The sequence below is a fragment of the Theobroma cacao genome, chromosome 7 (assembly GCF_053813885.1).
Source record: "Theobroma cacao isolate CCN51 chromosome 7, ASM5381388v1, whole genome shotgun sequence".
NCBI classification, from domain to species: Eukaryota; Viridiplantae; Streptophyta; class Magnoliopsida; order Malvales; family Malvaceae; genus Theobroma; species Theobroma cacao.
In genome coordinates, this window is record NC_142645.1 from 4,138,181 (window position 1) to 4,156,701 (window position 18,521).

At 32.7% G+C, this 18,521-nt stretch overlaps 1 protein-coding gene across 1 annotated transcript; it reads right to left on the minus strand.

The window, feature by feature from the left end:
- Positions 1-1,358: 1,358 nt before the first annotated feature.
- Positions 1,359-5,908, minus strand: LOC18593780 (G-type lectin S-receptor-like serine/threonine-protein kinase At4g27290). The gene is made up of 7 exons (XM_007021148.3): positions 4,445-5,908; positions 3,272-3,403; positions 2,978-3,126; positions 2,690-2,900; positions 2,341-2,578; positions 2,103-2,253; positions 1,359-1,892 (listed from the first exon to the last, which is right to left on the minus strand). The coding sequence occupies exons 1-7, from the start codon at positions 5,709-5,711 to the stop codon at positions 1,602-1,604; spliced, it is 2,439 nt and encodes an 812-aa protein (XP_007021210.3). The 5' UTR covers positions 5,712-5,908; the 3' UTR covers positions 1,359-1,601.
- Positions 5,909-18,521: the final 12,613 nt, after the last annotated feature.

Sequence of the window (18,521 nt, forward strand, 5' to 3'; positions counted from 1 at the left end):
ACCAACACTCTTTCTCTCCTTTTCTTGGTCCTTCTTCAGCTGACCTTATCCCTCTTTTTGCTCTTAAAATGTGAAAGACAATAATTTTATTTGACATTAATTTCACATGTGAGAGACAAGTTGGACAAGTCAATGTACTTGTCAACTATTTCTTCTCTTTGTCCACTTTGGCTGGCTTAATCCTTTATCCATCCATTTTTTTTTATTTGTTGACTTTTCTTACACTTTCCTTCAAGTATTGATTAATGGCCATTTATCCTAATTATGTCGTTCATTTATTCTTCTTTATCTTTCTCATTTATTTATTATTTTATTTTTGTACCCTTTACACCATTTTTACTTTATATTTTATTTATTATTTCATAGTCTCATCCAAACCACATTTACTCTATTTTATTCTTTCAACATTTTATCACCATTGCCTCAATCAAAGTTTATACAACTAGTTTTAATTTTTATTCTTTATTCACTATAACTTTCATCCTTATAATTTGATCCTTTCAACATTTATTAAATTTCAATTTCCTTATATCTTTCTTCCTTCACGCGTATTCAATAAAAATATTGAAATTGTACTTCAACACAGTATTATCACAATATTTAAATATTTATTTACCACGTTAGTTCGATTTAATAAAATCATGAGGTACAATTATCGTAATTTTACTCTAAAATTCTTCTTTACTTTTTTTCCTCCACTTAAATTAATCATATTCCCTTTTTCCAGACTAATTTTCGTGATTAATAAAATATTAATATTTTAATATTATTTTATTTATAAAATAATATTTTATTCTAAGATATTTTCTTCGCTTGTAACCACTCTTCGAAACTTAAATTTGCATTAGTGACCCTTCGTCCTATTGAGATGGTTACCTTGACTACTATATGAGGTTACGTGGTGTTACATTTCCAATAGTTTAAGAATCATCTCATTTGAAGTTTTGTAAAGAGATTTTATATCAAAATACCGAAATATATGCAATGACAGTCTGCACCTTCAAATTGCTCTCCTTTTTCTATTAAATTTTTTTTTATTAAACACCTACAAAAGCACAATAAATCAATAACAACTTATCTTAATCACATTAACACTAAATTTTTTTTATTAGTCATATCACTTTTATTTATTTTAGTACTCTTTGATTATGACTTTTAGGTTTTTTAACCTTTCAAATTCTAAGTGATGATTATTGGAGTTCACGTTAAAAAGCCAATGAGATGTAAAAATATGTCTTGCTACATTGCACCTTCAATTAAAACATATATTTGACTCATTCATCTGTATCTTTAGCTTTTTCCAGCATAACTTATCTACAATTCTGCTATTTAATATGATGCAATTATGCATGAAATCATTCGAAGGCAAACTTGTGAAGCGTATGTTTGCACCAGGGCAATAATTCACAGAGTTCTTCCATCTGATTGGTTATATATGTATCATGGAAACCATGATCATGATCACAAGTCCATAAGACATATCAAGATCAGCATAGTAGGTTTGTGAATGTGACGAAAGATTACTAAAGTAAGAAAGCAAATTTCAGGACTCTCTCGTAGCTTTGCATTTCATGAGAAAAGTCTCTCAATACTAATTCTATCTATCGTGCCTTTACCAATGTAGAGGTAATTTCATTTACTGAATATGATGAAGATTCTATCCCAAGAGGATTCCTTTCTGTGTAGAAACCAGGTTGCTTTGGCTGAGGCAATGAATTATCACTCCCCAACATCAGAACCACAGAAGCCATGTTCGGCCTGTCTTCTGGTAGTTGTTGAACACACAGCAGTCCTACATGAATACACCTCAACACTTCAGATACAGCACAATTGTTCAGCAAAAATTCATCGATTAGGTCCAGTGGTCTCTCATTCATCCACAATCTCCATGCCTGTAAAATACCAAGAAGATTTCAGCTGCCAGCAATTCAAGTCCTTGACCACTCAAAAGAGTACCAAAATCATTAGAAAATTCTCTCTCCTTGCAACATAAACACCACCTTTTAGCATCAAATGAGAAATGAAACTAGTCAGCTACTTGAACATTATAATGGTTCTTTAGAGATAATGCAAAAAGAGAACATCCTTATCTTTATGCTTACGTGTCCGAGTAGGTTAAGATAGTGATCTGAGTGATGAAATCCTCTATTTCTCTTCCCACACAAAATTTCCAGTAACAAAACACCAAAGCTAAAGACATCTGATTTTGCTGAAAAGAGTCCATCAATAGCGTACTCAGGTGACATATAGCCACTGCAAAAAAACCATTGCAGAAAAGTGTGAACTGTTAAAGTTTAAATACAAATGAAGTAAATCATATGCAGGTTTAGGTACACATACTATGTTCCAACAACTCTATTTGTATTTGCGACACTTTGATCTCCTCCAAATGTTTTAGCCATACCAAAATCTGAAATTTTGGGATTCATGGCTTTATCTAGCAAAACATTGCTAGCTTTCAAATCTCTATGGATAATTCTCAGTCTGGAGTCTTGATGAAGATAAAGAAGCCCGCGAGCAATCCCACAAATGATGTGAAAGCGCATATGCCAATTTAGCATTGTGATGCTATTTCTGTCTATCAATTTCATATTGAAGTTAGTAAAATCCTATGGGAAATAAAAGAAAAGGAAAGGAACAAGAAGGGGTCGCTTGGAAAGGAATGTCTTGGATAGAGAACAGGTCATACCAAAAATAAAGTAATCCAAACTTTTGTTGGGCATGTACTCATAGATCAGCAGCCTCTCATCTCCTTGAATACAGCAACCAAGAAGCTTCACAAGATTTCTGTGCTGAAGTCTTGCAATCAAGCTAACTTCATTCTTGAATTCTGTCAGTCCTTGGCCAGAGTTTCCCGAGAGTCTTTTCACTGCTATATCTTGTCCATCTCTCAAAGTACCCTGGAAATCATTCAATAAGAAAAGGTTAGATCATCGTCTGTGGGACTGTATCTACTATTGGCATATATTTATATTACCTTGTATACAGGTCCAAAACCTCCTTCTCCAAGCTTGTTCTTGCTTGAAAAGTTGTCAGTAGCTATTGCTATAGTATCGAAATCATATTTTGGTAATTCAATGTCGTTATTTGCATCTTCATCCTTCCTTTCTTCAATTTCTGTTGACACTGAAATGATATGAAACAGATCAGGCATCACTCACAGTTACTCTTTCCAGTCAAGTAATGTTTAAATCTGAATATTTTGCTAGAAGATCAACTTCTATACTTAAAAGGAATTAGCGAATGCTATTCTACTATCAGTTTATATTACCTTGGATTTGATGTTTCTTCTTCCAGATAAAAAATAGTGCTCCTGTTATCAGAATTCCAATGACAACTATGGACGAAATTTCTATGATCCTTAGTTTCTTCCCATCCGTATGCCTCTGCTTCCCAATCTGATCTGGAAAATCCAGCACCATGTCAGTGAAATATGTTATGGCTATTCAAAACAAAAAAAATAGCAAGTTGACAGCAACTACTACTGGTTACCAATAAACCATTTTGTTGCTATACAGTTAAAGAAAATCTAATTAAAGGATTGGCACCATCACTGGTTTACATCGTATTATTGCAAAACAAAATATTTTCCTTTGTCACAGCAAGAGTCACTAGTATTGCTAAAATGTCCTTGCAGTGCTGGTTTTATTAGCAGAACAGAAACCTCTCTCTATTATTGCATGAAGAAACAAAAAATAAAAGGTAAAATACTCTCATCATCCTGAATTTTAATGATAATTCTACGATATTCCATTAGTTTTTGAAATGAACAATGAGATTCAAAAGTATAACACAGTTAATAGAAAATAAAAAAGAACTAAAATGCCCTTTCTTCTTTCTCCCTTATCTTTTTTCTCAAACAATGTGACTGGACGGCGATGCTTCTATTCGCCGGCTGACCATCCCACTAATTGGTGCTCCCTCCCTTGGAGCACTAGATGTGCTCCCCTCTTGGGGAGTAGAGAATTTTTTATTTTACAAAATAAGAAAAAAATATAAAAATTATAATTTATATAGGATAATTTTTTAAAATTAATGAAAAAAAAAATTATCTTTTTAATATTGTCACGCCATCAACTTAAGAAAAATATTAACAATTGACTAAAGAATTGACTTTGTATTTAACGAAAGATATTCTTTTGAAACTAGCTATCTATTTTAAAAACTAATGAACTTGTGTCGAATTATAGTTAAAAGTTGAAGGATGACAGTATTTTATCCAAAAATAAATTGTTACATACAACTATATTGCATAAGTTATTGTCAGAATTAAGTACCAAATAAAGTGTAATTTCAAATATAAGGACCATGATTATGAAGGGAAAAGAAATGCCGAAAGATTAACGACTATGATTTTCACATAGAGTACTTTATATAAAAGGAGCTTAATCGTCCTTCGTAACCAACGGAAAGAAAGGAAAAATAAATAATTAATAAATGGTACCTAGTTCTGAAGCAGCCATCCGTATGTACAGTTCCTGTCCACCTTCATTGAATACTCTCACATCCATCAGTTCATTGAACCAAAGCAAGCAGCCAGTTCCACTTCCCTTGATATCAGAATTTGCATAGGCGGTGCAAGAACAGTTTTTCAAACACATTTCCCTGCACTCCTTGAGGCTCATGGTTCCATTAAACCAAGAGGATGAAGTGTCAGGTAATTTCATTCCGCTAAGCTTTCGAAAACCATCCTGACTACAATTCAGTTCAGTCCTTCGAACACAACCATCAGCCCAATCTAATAAACCCCAATTTTTTGGAGACTTGGGTACAAATCCTTCCAAGCATTCACATACAGGAGAACCTTGGATGTTGCAGCTACCGTATGCACCACATAAAGCATAGATATCACAGTAATCCGTCATCAAGGATAAGTAAACGATCCAAGTTTTTGTTGGATCAACCCACACATAACGTTGCAAAAGACCTGACTGATTCACAGCTAGCCTCGAAACAACTGAATTATTATAGAGCTCATATGTGTAGTGTACTTCTTTCTCATTGAATATGAATTCAAAGCTGTATATATCATTTTTCTTCAACTGAGGAGCTCCAGTAAACTGAATTCCATTCCATGAACCGTCACGATACAGAAATTTAGGTCCCTTCATTATAACAAGTTGTGGATATCCACGAGAATCTATCCAAAGCGAAAAGTCCCCTGGAGCTGGATCATCTGCACTCTTCCAGGATGATAAAAACGTTTCTTTACCTGTGATGAAATTCTTTCCAAGTTTCATTCCTGGTAGTAAGGTATCCGATGGATGATCAAAACTCTGCCATAAAATGTTCTCTTCTCTGTTCTCATCACCATCTCTGACCACAAGGTTTCCTGCTTCCAAGAGCTGTGCAACTGGATTCAGAGGAGGTCTTGATGTATTGGATGACCAAAATATACTGTCTGTGCCGTTAGTAAGTTGAAGAATTCCTTGGCTAGTGATACTTAAAACTCCTGATGTACCAGAAATTGGAGTTTCTCTGTTGGCTACCCATACTACTGTTCTGATTGGTATATCTTTGTACCAAATTCCTAGGTATCGTTTTATCGAATTACCTGGACTGAAGAAACCAAGTTGGAAGATTCCGTTTGCTGATATTAAAGCGTCGGCCTTGCTATCTTTTATTGAATGACCCGGTGTAATAGTATTTTCTGCAGTAGAACCTCTGAGCAGGCAAAGTAAGTAAATGCATACTAGAACCATTGCAACCATTGATTCCGATTTTCTGTTCAGACTGTATCATTCACCATGGACGGTAAGAATGCAACAAAATACAGGACTGGCTCTCAAGAAGAATTATGAGGACAAATATTGTTGTAACTTGCTTGCAGTTGGCCAGATTTCGAAATCTTAAGCCATTGTAGCCAACAAAAACTAAGACTTGTAGCTTTCAACGCTATCAAATCTGCATCTGTAAGCATAAAAAGTATTCTCTATTGGCACAAGTCTTATGTCAGTTGTGGATAATCTTCCAAGAACCTTGGAATATCTACCCAGTTGAATTTTCTCAATCCTACTTTAATGCCGTGGGACAGATGAACATGACCAAGTCATGAAAATTTAACCAAAGAACATCATGATCACCTTGTCTATGTGGTTCGATGGTCGTAAAGTCCACGGTTGCCCTATACCGATCAGGAACTGCATCACCGTAAAATTCTTCGTGACTATAAAAGTGGCAGCATATGTTTATTTGACCGTTTAATTTTACTTAAATTTTGAACTTATTGTCACGGCTAGAAGTCTTGGTCTTTTGTTTTTATTGTTCTATCCTTTTCAATGATCTTATTGGATATTTTTAACAATAATAAATACATTCATATTGAAAAAAAATAAAAAAGAAATAATTTTTTAAATAAAAAAGAGTATAAATTTTATTAGTTGGATTAAAATTGACTTAATTGTAAATTGGATCATGGTTAAGTGTTTCAAGTTTGGGTGGTCTTGTAGTTTAATTGAATTAATAATATATAATTAAAATATATTATAAAGACACTTGAAATATGTCTGCAGTTGCAATTAATTATATAATAAATTGTTTTAATTTAAACTTAATTTTTTAATTAAAGTAATTGTTAACCATGCCAACAGACACTTGTGTCAGGTTGAAAACAGACAATTATGTTTGCAGAAAATAGATATTTGTGTCTCTAAAAAGAGTCTCCTCTTATTCTAAAAAATATACAAAAATAATTTAAATAATCTCTCATTTTCACTATATATTTTCAAATTTATTACAGAAAATTTTATAAAAATTTGGTAATTTGCCATATACTGGTAAATGCTCAGTATATTAGTTTTGTCATTACAAAACGTAATCAATCAGTAGATTTTATTATATCTCGAGATTTATCGATTGTAACCCTTTCATCAATTACCGGTAAGAACAAATAAAACTTTGAAGACATTGATATTGGTACACACCACGGAGTGATTTCATTTTTCTTTTAGTTTTCCATTCTAACATAAATTGCTTAGGTGCAAGTCTCCATTTAATAGTTTCACTATTACAGTTATTAAAATGCTTTCACTAAGACAGTCTGAGTAACACCTAGCTAAATTGGTGCTCTAAGTTTCAAGTCTTGCAAACGAAAGAACAGAATGAGTACATGTTTTATAAAAAAAGCTGTAGAATCAATATGTGAGAAGTTATCAGGAAACCCAAGAACAGAATTTGAACAAGTTCTGTGCTTTCATGCTTAAAATGACCTGAGTTGCCACCTTTGAAGAATTTCTATCATTTCAAGGATTGCAATGCTTAAAATGACCTGAGTTGCCAATTTTGAAGAATTTCTATCATTTCAAGGATTTCAATGCTTTGAATGACCCTGTCCTGTTGGAAAAGTATTAAGCTTGAAGTAGACTTGAGCAAGGACAGAAGCACCAACTTGATACAAGGATGAAAATTTAACTCCAAATCTCTGCAAATTGCTGAGAAATGAAAAATAAGATACTAACTAGTAGTTCTTGATGTAGTAGGATAAGGAGTTACCCCTTATTCTTTTCAAGCTAATTTAATAAAATGGATGCACACAAAACAAATATGATCATAATCAAGATTTTAGTTTTCGGTTCATTGAAAATAATAATATTAGTTTAAAAATTCCATGTAAGAAATTAGTCATGAAATGACATCAATTTATAGCTATAACTATAAAGCGATCTTTAAGGATTCCAAACATGTTTTTCTTTCGGGTTCTTGTATATATCCTATATAAATTGGTAAGGGTTGCCACTTAGTTAGCTATCGGAATTATTTAACAATTAGTTTCAAAATTCTAAAAATGAGAAGATATGTGAATCCTTTTAAAACGAGACACTTGAATCGCTTGCGAGATACTTTCATCTTTGATCTATAATTTTTTTACAGTGGATTCTTGACTTTTATCTTACCTTGCCTAATCACCGGGATGCCATCAACACTAATATTCAGAACTACAGAAGCAGTGACCAGATTATCTCAGTTTGCTGCCCCAAACAACTGCTTGTCCCCAGATATTCTTGTACCATATTGCCACATAGAGTAATCCATTGAAAAATTGGTAGGGGCAAAAGAATCCTAGTTCAAACATTTTCCCAGCGGATACTATAGTTTCTGAGTTATTGGGGCGTTACCCTGGTGAGACTGTGACCATTATAGCATTAGGGTATTTCCAGATGTGGCATGAGATCAGTATCAGCAGCACAACAGGATAAACAAATTGGGTTTTTGAAACCATTTTGTTACCTACAATTCAAAAGCAATGATTAAAGCTGGATCTATTTTCATGTTCGAGAAATTAGAAGATTTGATGTCTGTTTTGTCCCAACTAATTTGTTTAATCTTTTAGCTCGAACAATTAGCTATAATAGTGTCAGAGCTTGAATCATGTCAGATACAAGATTTTACTTTTAATAGATTTCCCATATCAACCTTCTACAAGCATGTAAATGAAGAACCTTCAACTTCAATCTATACATCTAAATGAAAGCTAAGAAACAACTGGGGGAAGAGAAATACTTGCAGCAGAAGCCGAACTCATATTGCCACAGCAGCAGAAGGAAACTGTATCATAGCCTCTTTGTTTTATCAATGTCTATAAAATTGTTATCCACTGATCAGATACTAATTATCTAAGTCCACGGGAAATTTGTTTGGTAGGAAAATATTACTGAGAAAGCACTCTGCAATTTCTGCTAACACAAGTTTGTCAAGTCAGACTAACAAGAATAGTAGTCTTGGTCTACGTGCGATATTCTAAAGAAGAATGGGCCTGTTGTAGACTTATCCAAAACATCCACAGTCCACGTTGGAATTTTTTTTGATAGAAGCAATCGACCATGTTGACAATTGATAGAGGCAGTCCACAGTCCACTATGTTGTGATATTCTACTTTTGGAGGCTTAGAACTTTGCGATTATATTGAAGATATTTTTTGAGGTACAAACAGTTTTTCCAAAGTGATGCACATAATAGATAGTTATGTTTGTGGCAGACCTCATTAAATGATATAGTCGTCTTTTGTGTAAGAGTCATGCAGGTCCCATATCCTAGAACAGCTCTAGGCAGTGACAGATTCAGAAATTTTTCTGAATGTGTCGTAACTATAATAATAATAATAATTAAAATTTTTTTTCTTCAGTTTAGGATATACCGAGAGAGTATTTAGATCAAATTTAACAAACTTTTCTTAAAAGATTGTTTGGTATCATCATTAGTAGAATTATGTTATTGTTGCCTAAGACTTGAATCTTGTGAGACAATTTTTTGTATTTTAACATATTTTTTCATGACTTATTTATCCAAAAACTTATTAAAAATTACTACTCATTTGTCATTGGTATAAACTAAAATATTAAAATTAAATAAAATATGATCTTACATAGCAAATTATCAAATTCAACAACAAGCAATTTGACAAATTTCTATTCATGAATCAAAAGCATCCACAAACCACATAAAATTAAATACAAAAATCAAATAATCCAACAATATATATACAAATAAATCAAAAAAAGAAAAACTCATAATTTTAAGATATTATTTGACATGCAATACTATTTTCTATTAGCTAGATTTTGTTTGGGTTCCAAACTATCAAATTAATCAAAAATTATTTTGATATGCAATATTTAAAAAATTAATTTGGCTTGAAAATTACTTTTTGATAAATTTATTTTGACTTAGAATCTTTAACCCCACCCCCTACAAAATTGTAAAAAAAATTAATGGACTCAATAGTATATTAACAACTAAAATTTTTTGATAAGTGAGTGATTTCATGTGACACCAGTACTTCGTTCAAGATAGGTTTGCCCTTGGCTATAGCTAGATTATGTTGTATTAAAAATCTCTCTCCATAATGATGATTGGATATATATATATATATATATATATTGTAATTTGGCCTTGAAATGAGCAAGCCTCAGTTCTCCTATTACTTGCAAGAAAATATTAGGCTCAGCCTTTTATTTGGAACAAAGTAATATTCACTTACTTTGTTCTTCTAGTTTAGCTTAACCGTTGGTTATGGTGTGTTGACCCAATTCTTATAAAAAAATCCAAATAGTATCCAAGCTTTCATGGTCTTAAAAGCCCATTAGCAAACTTGAAAACCTTCACCAAAAATAAAAAAAATAAAAACCACTCTTTCATTAGAACATGGCTTCTAGTGGCAGCACTTCATCCCTTTCACCACCAATTTTCAACGGTGAAAATTATGCTATTTGGACAATTAAAATAAGAGCCTTCCTTAAAGCATTCAATCTTTGGGAAGTAGTTGAGCAGGGAGGAAAGCCTCCTGCACTAAGAGCCAATCTCACCATAGCCCAAATAAGATAGCGTAGTGAAAATGTGGCCAAAAGATACAAGGCCGTGTCCTACATTCAAAATGTTGTGATAGAGACCATTTTCACAAGAATTATGGCTTATGAAATAGCCAAAGAAGCTTGGGACAAGCTCAAAGAACAGTTTCAAGGATCTAATAGAACTAAGAAAATGCAAGTTCTAAACCTAATGAGGCAATTTGAATTGCTAAACATGAAGAAGGGTGAGCAATGAAGGATTATTTTGATAAGCTCATGAAGATAGTTAACCAAGTGAGGCTTCTAGGAGCTGAGTTATCAGATGCAAGAATTGTGGAAAAGGTGTTGGTTAGTATTCTTGAGAGATTAGAGTCAAAAATTGTAGCTCTTGAAGAATCAAAAGACCTCATCATGATGGCCTTGCAATAGCTAGTTAATGCACTTCAAGCTTTTGAGCAAAGTAGAGATCAGACTTAAAGAGGTCATTGAGACAGCTTTGCAAACTAAGTTCAAAGAGAAAACAGTCCTAGAAAGCAATGGTAAGAAGTCCTCTGGTGACAAAAGAGACAAAAATAGAAAATTTGTTACAAATCAAGAAGTGCAAGGTGAGAAACCTAGGTATCTTCCTTGCACTCATTGTAAAAAAAGAAATCATTCAAAGAATATTTGTTTGTTTAGACCTAACGTCCAGTGCAAGAGTTGCAATCAGTTAAGCCATGTTGAGAGAGTATACAAAAACAAAACAAATCAACAAAATCAACAAGCTTAAGTGATAAAAGAAGTTAAGACAATAGAAGAATTGTTGTGCATGGCATCCCAAGGCATTTTGGAAAAGTTTTTAGAAACTTGGCTAATTTACAATGCTTGTTCAAGCCACATGACACCAAATGCTTCCTTATTCTCTCCCATTGATCAAAGTCAACTTGCAAGAATTGAAATTGGAAATGGAGACTACTTGGAGGCTATAGGCAAAGGTACAATTGTTGTTTCTAACCCTACAAGAACCAGGTATGTCTCAAATGTATTTCTCGTGCCAAGCATTAGCCAAAATTTGCTTAGTTTCAGTTAGATGATTGACAATGAATATTCTATATTGTTTAAAGACAAGACTTGCACTATTTTTGAGCTTTCAGGTATTGTTTTGATGATTGTTAAAATGAAGAACCGATGTTTTCCTTTGGAATGGTATCAATTAAGTTTAAATGCTATTGAAAAGGATGAACATATTGATGTTTCTAGATTGGCACTCTTGAAAAGAGCTATGAATCCAAGGAACAAAATATTCTGAACATGAATAATCACGTGTTGGAGGACCAAGTTCTAGCAACAGAAGGAGCAAGTATTGCTACTAGCCCATCTCCTCCTATTATTACAATCAGTAGTGGCGCTAATGCTACTTTGTTTAAGAAATCAGTCTCAAGTGGGGCATTCTCCTCGAACTCAAAGAAACAAGAAATGGTGGCACAATCATTGGCTGAAGCCGAATATGTCTCAGCTACAACAACCTCAAATCAAGTGAATTGGTTGAGAAAATACTTTTAGATTTAGGAAAGTTTCAAGAAAATCCCACTGTTCTTTGCGTTGATAACCAATCAACTATCTCTATGGCTAAAAATATTATCCAACATGGCCGTATAAAACATATCTGGGTTAAGTTTCACATGATCCGTGATGCTGTGAAAAATAAGGGAATCAGTTTGCAACACTATATCTTAAACAACCCGTTGGCAGACATTATGACTAAAGGATTGCCAACCAATAAATTTTTGGAGTTAAGAACGCTCTTAGGTATCTTCAAAACTGAGCTCATAGACGTGTGATAGAACTTTGAGATCATATTGAAGATCAATTTGGAGGTAAAAATAGTTCCTTGAAAGTGATGTACATGATAGATGAAAAAAATAGATATATCTGTAGAAGACCTAGTTAAATGGTATAGTCTTCTTTTGTGTAAGAGCCATGTGGCTCCCATATCCTAGGACAACTCTAGGCAGATTATGTTGTATTATAAATCCCTCCCCATAACGATGATTGACTATATATATATATATATATTGTAATCTAATTTGAAATGAACAAGCCTCAGTTCCCCTATGACTTGCAAGGAAATATTAGACTCAGCTTATTATTTGGGAAAAACTAATATTCACTTACTTTGTTCTTCTAGTTCAGCTTAACAATTGGATATGGTGTGTTGAGCTGATTTTTACCAAAAATCCAACAAAAAGACTAAATAGTCACTTAACTTAGTCTAGCAATGCCAGATAAATATTTAGAGAACTATAAAGGTATGTTAGCGTTAGTTTGAAAGCACAACATAGCTTATCAGTCTAAAATCATGGCTGAGCTGAGACAAACTTGATCTAAACACATCAAATATTACAATCACAATCAAAGAATAAGTTTTCCCAATTATGAACTAAACAGATATTTTCACCTCGAATATATGTAACTGAACAAACGATCCAAATAACTTAGCAAAATTGAAAAAATACCATCTTTCACATTATGTTTCAGAAACAAAACATTGATATAATAAAAACTAAAGATATAGTCAAAATGAAATCCAAACTAAGTAGCTCTACATGTACTTCATCATGTACTTCAACTATCGGAATTTAAAGCACAAGAAAGTGAGTAGCTAAAAATGGATTTGATGCTGAGACTATGTTCTCAACATGGTGGTAGCCTTATCACTTTAAGCTTACATGTTTTTAATTCTTCTTTTCTCTTTAAGCTTACAAGTTTTTAGTTCTTCTTTTCTATTATCCTCTTTTTATGCTTAGCCTATAACCTTATGAGCACTTTTACTAACTATTTGCTACATACTTGTAAGCTACTATAAGTAAATGCTTTGATAACTCTATTATATGGAGTTATCTTATGCATCTTTGGAACCTAAAATTGATCTAAGTCCTCTAGTTTTAAGTAATCCATAGGTAATTTTATGCTTAGTAGTAGTAATTTAATATATGTCATGGCATTTATCATTTATGCAATTTCAATGAATTTCTTGTTAAAATCCCTCATTCCAGCCTCTAATTAATTGATTTTCTGATATTGAAGGATGTGCAAGGACTTGGAACTCAAATGGCAAAGGATGGTGCAAGTAGCTTAAGAAAGGCCTCCAACCATGCTGCAATGTTTTGAGTATAACTCAAGCTACAGAAATCCAATTGATACAATTATTAGACTTACAGAAAGCTAAGAGGAAGAGCTACAACTTTTATGTTTAGCATTTCACCCAGTTCAGAATGGATCATAGTAAAAAATGCAAAGGAAGTTGACTAACTGGAACAGACTGCAGTCAGAACATGTTGACAGAAGCATGGGCACCTAGCCGTCAAATGCTCTGTCCAGCATGTTAAAACAAGCCACAAAACAGAACCTTGGGCGCCTAGGCTCCGACACATAATTTTGCACATTTTTGGCCATTCGATTTCACATCAAAAGGGGTATAAATACAATCATTTTTTAGGGCTGAAAGGGTGGACTTTTGAGGAGCAACTTTAGAGGCAAAAAGGAGCTTTCCACAAGGAGAAAAGAAGAGGAAAAATCTTGAAGAAAAGCTTAACAATGCTGCACCAAAAGAGTTTTCTCTCACTAGTTTTATTTCTCTCTCTCTAAATCTCCTTGTATAAATACTTAGTTTTGCTGAAATTTTGTTGTGGGCTATTGAAATGTTAAACTAAACTTTCATTGCAAGGATTATGGTAGACATTAATGTATAGTTTGGATGTTTGATTAACTATTAATTGTGTTTGTGGAATATTTAGGGTTTATTCAAATCTACACTTATTTCCCATTTTATTGATTGATCACCAATAAGATGTGTATGGGTTTTCAGATAATACTTGACAAAGTTTATCTAAAAAGACCATGGTTTGAGTACTATATGATCCTTGCAATTAGGAATTAATTAGGTGATTTGTTACTAGGGTAGATATACATCTAGTAACCATATACAGTCAATTATAGGACTTACACTTAAGGAACTTAGCTTAATTAATTAGCTATAGATATGTAGAGAATTAAATTAAGTTAAGCCATTGTACGATATCTCAATGGAGAATCGTACATGCTTAAGGATCCTAGGCTAGCATTAGTTTTTCGTAAAAATAGGTAATTAGTTAATCTTAAGTCCAAATGAAACATTAATTGAAATCATAATCCTAGGCACTTCCCAACTGTTTTCCAACTCAATTTACTAGCATTTTTTTTAGCTTAGTTCACTAGTTTAGCCTTGTTACTTTAATTTTCATTTTCAATTAATTTCCATACTAGATTTCCTTGAATAAGATTAGATTGCCCAATATTAGTAATTAGCAAGAATTTAGATACAATTCCTGGTGTAGACGATAACTCACTCAATACTATATTACTTGTTGACCATGTGCACTTGCATGATGTTTTGCTAATTTGATAAAAGTTTTAAAGCAAATTGCCTTGATAAATTAGCAAGCAACATGCTTAGCACTCTATTTGTATCCTTTACTGCATTGAGCAGATTACTAATAAAAACCACTTTATTAGCTGAGCAAAAAAAAAAAAAAAGGTGAGAGTAAGTTTAGGCTACTTACTAAGTTCTAACAACTTTATTTGTGTTTGCCTTACTTTGATCACCGCAAATTGTTCTTGTCATTCCAAAGTCTGAAATCTCGGGGTTCATATCATTGTCTAGTAAGACATTGTTAGCTTTGAGATCTCTATGTATAATCCTTTGTCTAGAGTCTTGATGAAGACAAAGAAAACCTCGAGCAATTCCACCAATGGCATGCATATGCATTTTCCAATTTAGTAGTTTGCTTTTGTTTGATCTGATTATGTCTGAACAATGTGAGTGCATTGTCTAATTGAATCTTACAGAAAAACTGTAAAAGAAAAAAAAAGAAACGAATGCTATGATTTGAGGATCAAACCAAAAATCAAGTAGTCCAAGCTTTTGTTGGGCATGTGCTCATAGATCAGCATCTTGCCATCTCCTTGAATGCTATAGCCAAGAAGCCTCACAAGGTTTCATTAAAAAATTTTGGAAGGTTGGTCATTTGATGTTAGATATTTAGCGTGGACTTACATTATTTAATTTTTTTTTCTATAAATTACTTATATATAAAATTTTATCATTACAGCTTTTGACAACTTTGTTAGCAAATTGACCTTATTTGCAATAATGCTTAGAAAATCAAAAGACCTCTCCTTCACACTATGTATCTTTCTGATACATATATAGAACCAAGGCCAAGAAGCCTCACAAGGTTTCATTAAAAAATTTTGGAAGGTTGGTCATTTTTATGTTAGATATTTAGCGTGGACTTATATTATTTAATTTGTTTTTGTATAAATTACTTATATATAAAATTTTATCATTTCAGCTTTTGACAACTTTGTTAGCAAACTGACCTTATTTACAATAATGCTTAGAGAATCAAAAGACCTCTCCTTCACACTATGTATCTTTTTGATACATATATAGAACCAAGGAATCATCATACAATGCTCAAAAACTGCTATATGTTAAGCCTCTTTACTTGGAAAGTAAGCAATTTATCTTTTAAATTGAAGTATATGGGATACTTGAGGATAACATGTGGGTGCTTGTTAAAAAACAAGTTCACTGAACATGACTTGCTATGAAAACTCCAATTGGTATTTCATTCAAGTGTCTATAGAATATATTCTCATTTGATAATTATGCAATTAGTCCTCAGACTTGAAACATCAAGTCATCTTGTATGAGGAATGATATATTTTCATTTCATCCTTATGGGTCTAGAAATGACCAGATGCCTAAACAGGGTGGTTTTGGATATGTCATGAAGCATGCGAATGTAAATGCGTAGTCAAGAGAGGATTCATCACCCTAAGTGATATGAGGAGATGTATCTCATTTGTTATTAATTCTTGATTAACTTGTATAAAGTTTTTGGCCAAAGTATGATGAATTTGAGGAAAGTTAGTTTCCTAAATTCAATAGGTTAGTCATGAATTATGATAACCAATATGGAATGTTATAAGTAGACACTAAACCATGCTTTGTGTTATATCCGGGATATTTAATGAAACGACCGTATCACACTGAAAAGCTTATCACTAAAGGGCTTTGTCAAATTCTTTAATTAATTCTTTAACATTTAGGTGGTCATGATACATTACCAGATGTAGCTCATGATCTATAAATATAAATTAATTATCAAATTGATATTTGATTATAATTTATATTTATTGTCAATATGTTAAAAGCCTAATAGGTCACACATATTAAGTGACATGATTAGAATTAAATAAGGATAATTAATTAAGTTGGATTTAATTTAAACATACCAAAATAAAGTGAAAAAATTAATTAAGTTCATAAGGATTTAATTGAATTAAAATATAACTATTGTATCTAGAGTGACAACTTAGTTTAACTATATATATATGTTGTGTTCGTCAACTAAAATTTTAAGCTTTTAGCCACTTCTTAGTCATTTCATAAAAATAAAAAAAGAAAAATAGTTTTCTTTGTTTGATAGAAACAAGATTTGGTAATAATTTTTGGTCTTTTTATTTTAGAAATAAAACTTTTTAGCACAAGTAAAATCTTACTTTTGAGAAGGTCTTATTTGGTCATTGTGTGGATTACTGTTAGAAACTAAACATTTGGGTGGCTGAAGATTTGACAAATCTTAAACGTAAAGAAGCAAAAATTTCGACCGTAGGATTTTAGACTGTCTTATTCTCTTTTCGAGTTACTTGCTTCATCACAAGTGTTTTAAGATTTAATTGACTATTGATTACGATATTTAAAGTAGGGTATATAACTCTTAAACTTATAAGAGTTCATAATTAATATGAAAATTACATGAAAAATACAAACATTGATCTTATAGGATTTGGTTGTTTCTCTGATTAAATGTATAGTTTATTTTTTCCACTGCGTTATATTTTAATTTCAATTAAAATTTAGAAGTGTTGGGGTATTTTATCCAAAATTTTATCATTTCAGCCGTTGACAACTTTGTTAGCAAACTGACCCCTTTGCAATAATGCTTAAAGAATCAAGAGACCTCACCTTCACACTATATATCTTTCTGATACAGATATAGAACCAAGGAATCATCATACAATTTGAAATACAACTAAGAAACAGAAAAATATCATCTTACTTCAGTTACTGAGATATTATGGAAAAATGAATTAAAGATCATAATAGGAAGATTAAAAACTTTAGCGAGCTTCCAAGACTAAGAATTTTACATCATTTAGAGAGCAGATTGTTAAGGATAAAGTAGGATCATACTCTCATTGTTAAGGTTGAAACAATCTCAGTCATGGTTGGTCTATCATATCTCATTGCCAAATGTGTATGTACTTCCTCCAGCAATGGATCAATCAAGTTTGATGCACAAATCACATGCCTACAGTAGCAGGAAACATTAAAAATAAGAGCAATCCGTTTGTAAATTTATTGAACAAATCAGACCTATAAAAACCAGTTGACTTAAGAATGTAATGCAATATTGCACATTTTCAAACAATCAGTAACGTGTGTGGAACAAACCTTGTTTTCTTTTGTTTGATCATAGAAAATCAAGGATAATGCCCCGTATGCTTGATATAGAACATATCCACCGGCTGAAAATATAGGATAAGAAACCTTTCCCTTGGTACATTGTTTACGACATTAGTTCATATTGAGTTCTTTCCTTCTGGCTCTTTCATAGAAATGGGTGAAGTTATTATTTATGCCTAACACGTAAAGTTTAATTGTTTTTTCTAGTTGACTTCAAGTCTTCGTCCAAAAAAAAAAAACACACATAAAAGTTTAACTGTTTTCCCATTGCCTCGTATTTTCCAGGGAGCGGGCGGGGCAGTAGCTTTTTGACCGTTAAAACTGCTAAGCCAGTGGCCTATATGATCCAACCCGCACAATTCACCTGCCCAGCCCTTGCATACTTTGCTAATTAATGGGACATTTTCAAGTAGATAATGATAATAGGGACTCTCTTTACAAGTTCGATGGTTTGGGTAATGTAATGATGGAGAGGTCAATAAGCATCAAGAACGGTGATTCCGATTATAAACTGCATGGAACAGTTCAAATAACAGAGCCCACCATAAAGCACCATAAATTGGTGATGTCGCTTTCTCCAAAGCCCGTTGGTGAACTTGATGCTGCTGCAACTACGATACAAAAAGTCTACAAAAGTTATAGGACAAGGAGGAGTCTGGCAGATCTGGCAGTTGAGGCCGAGG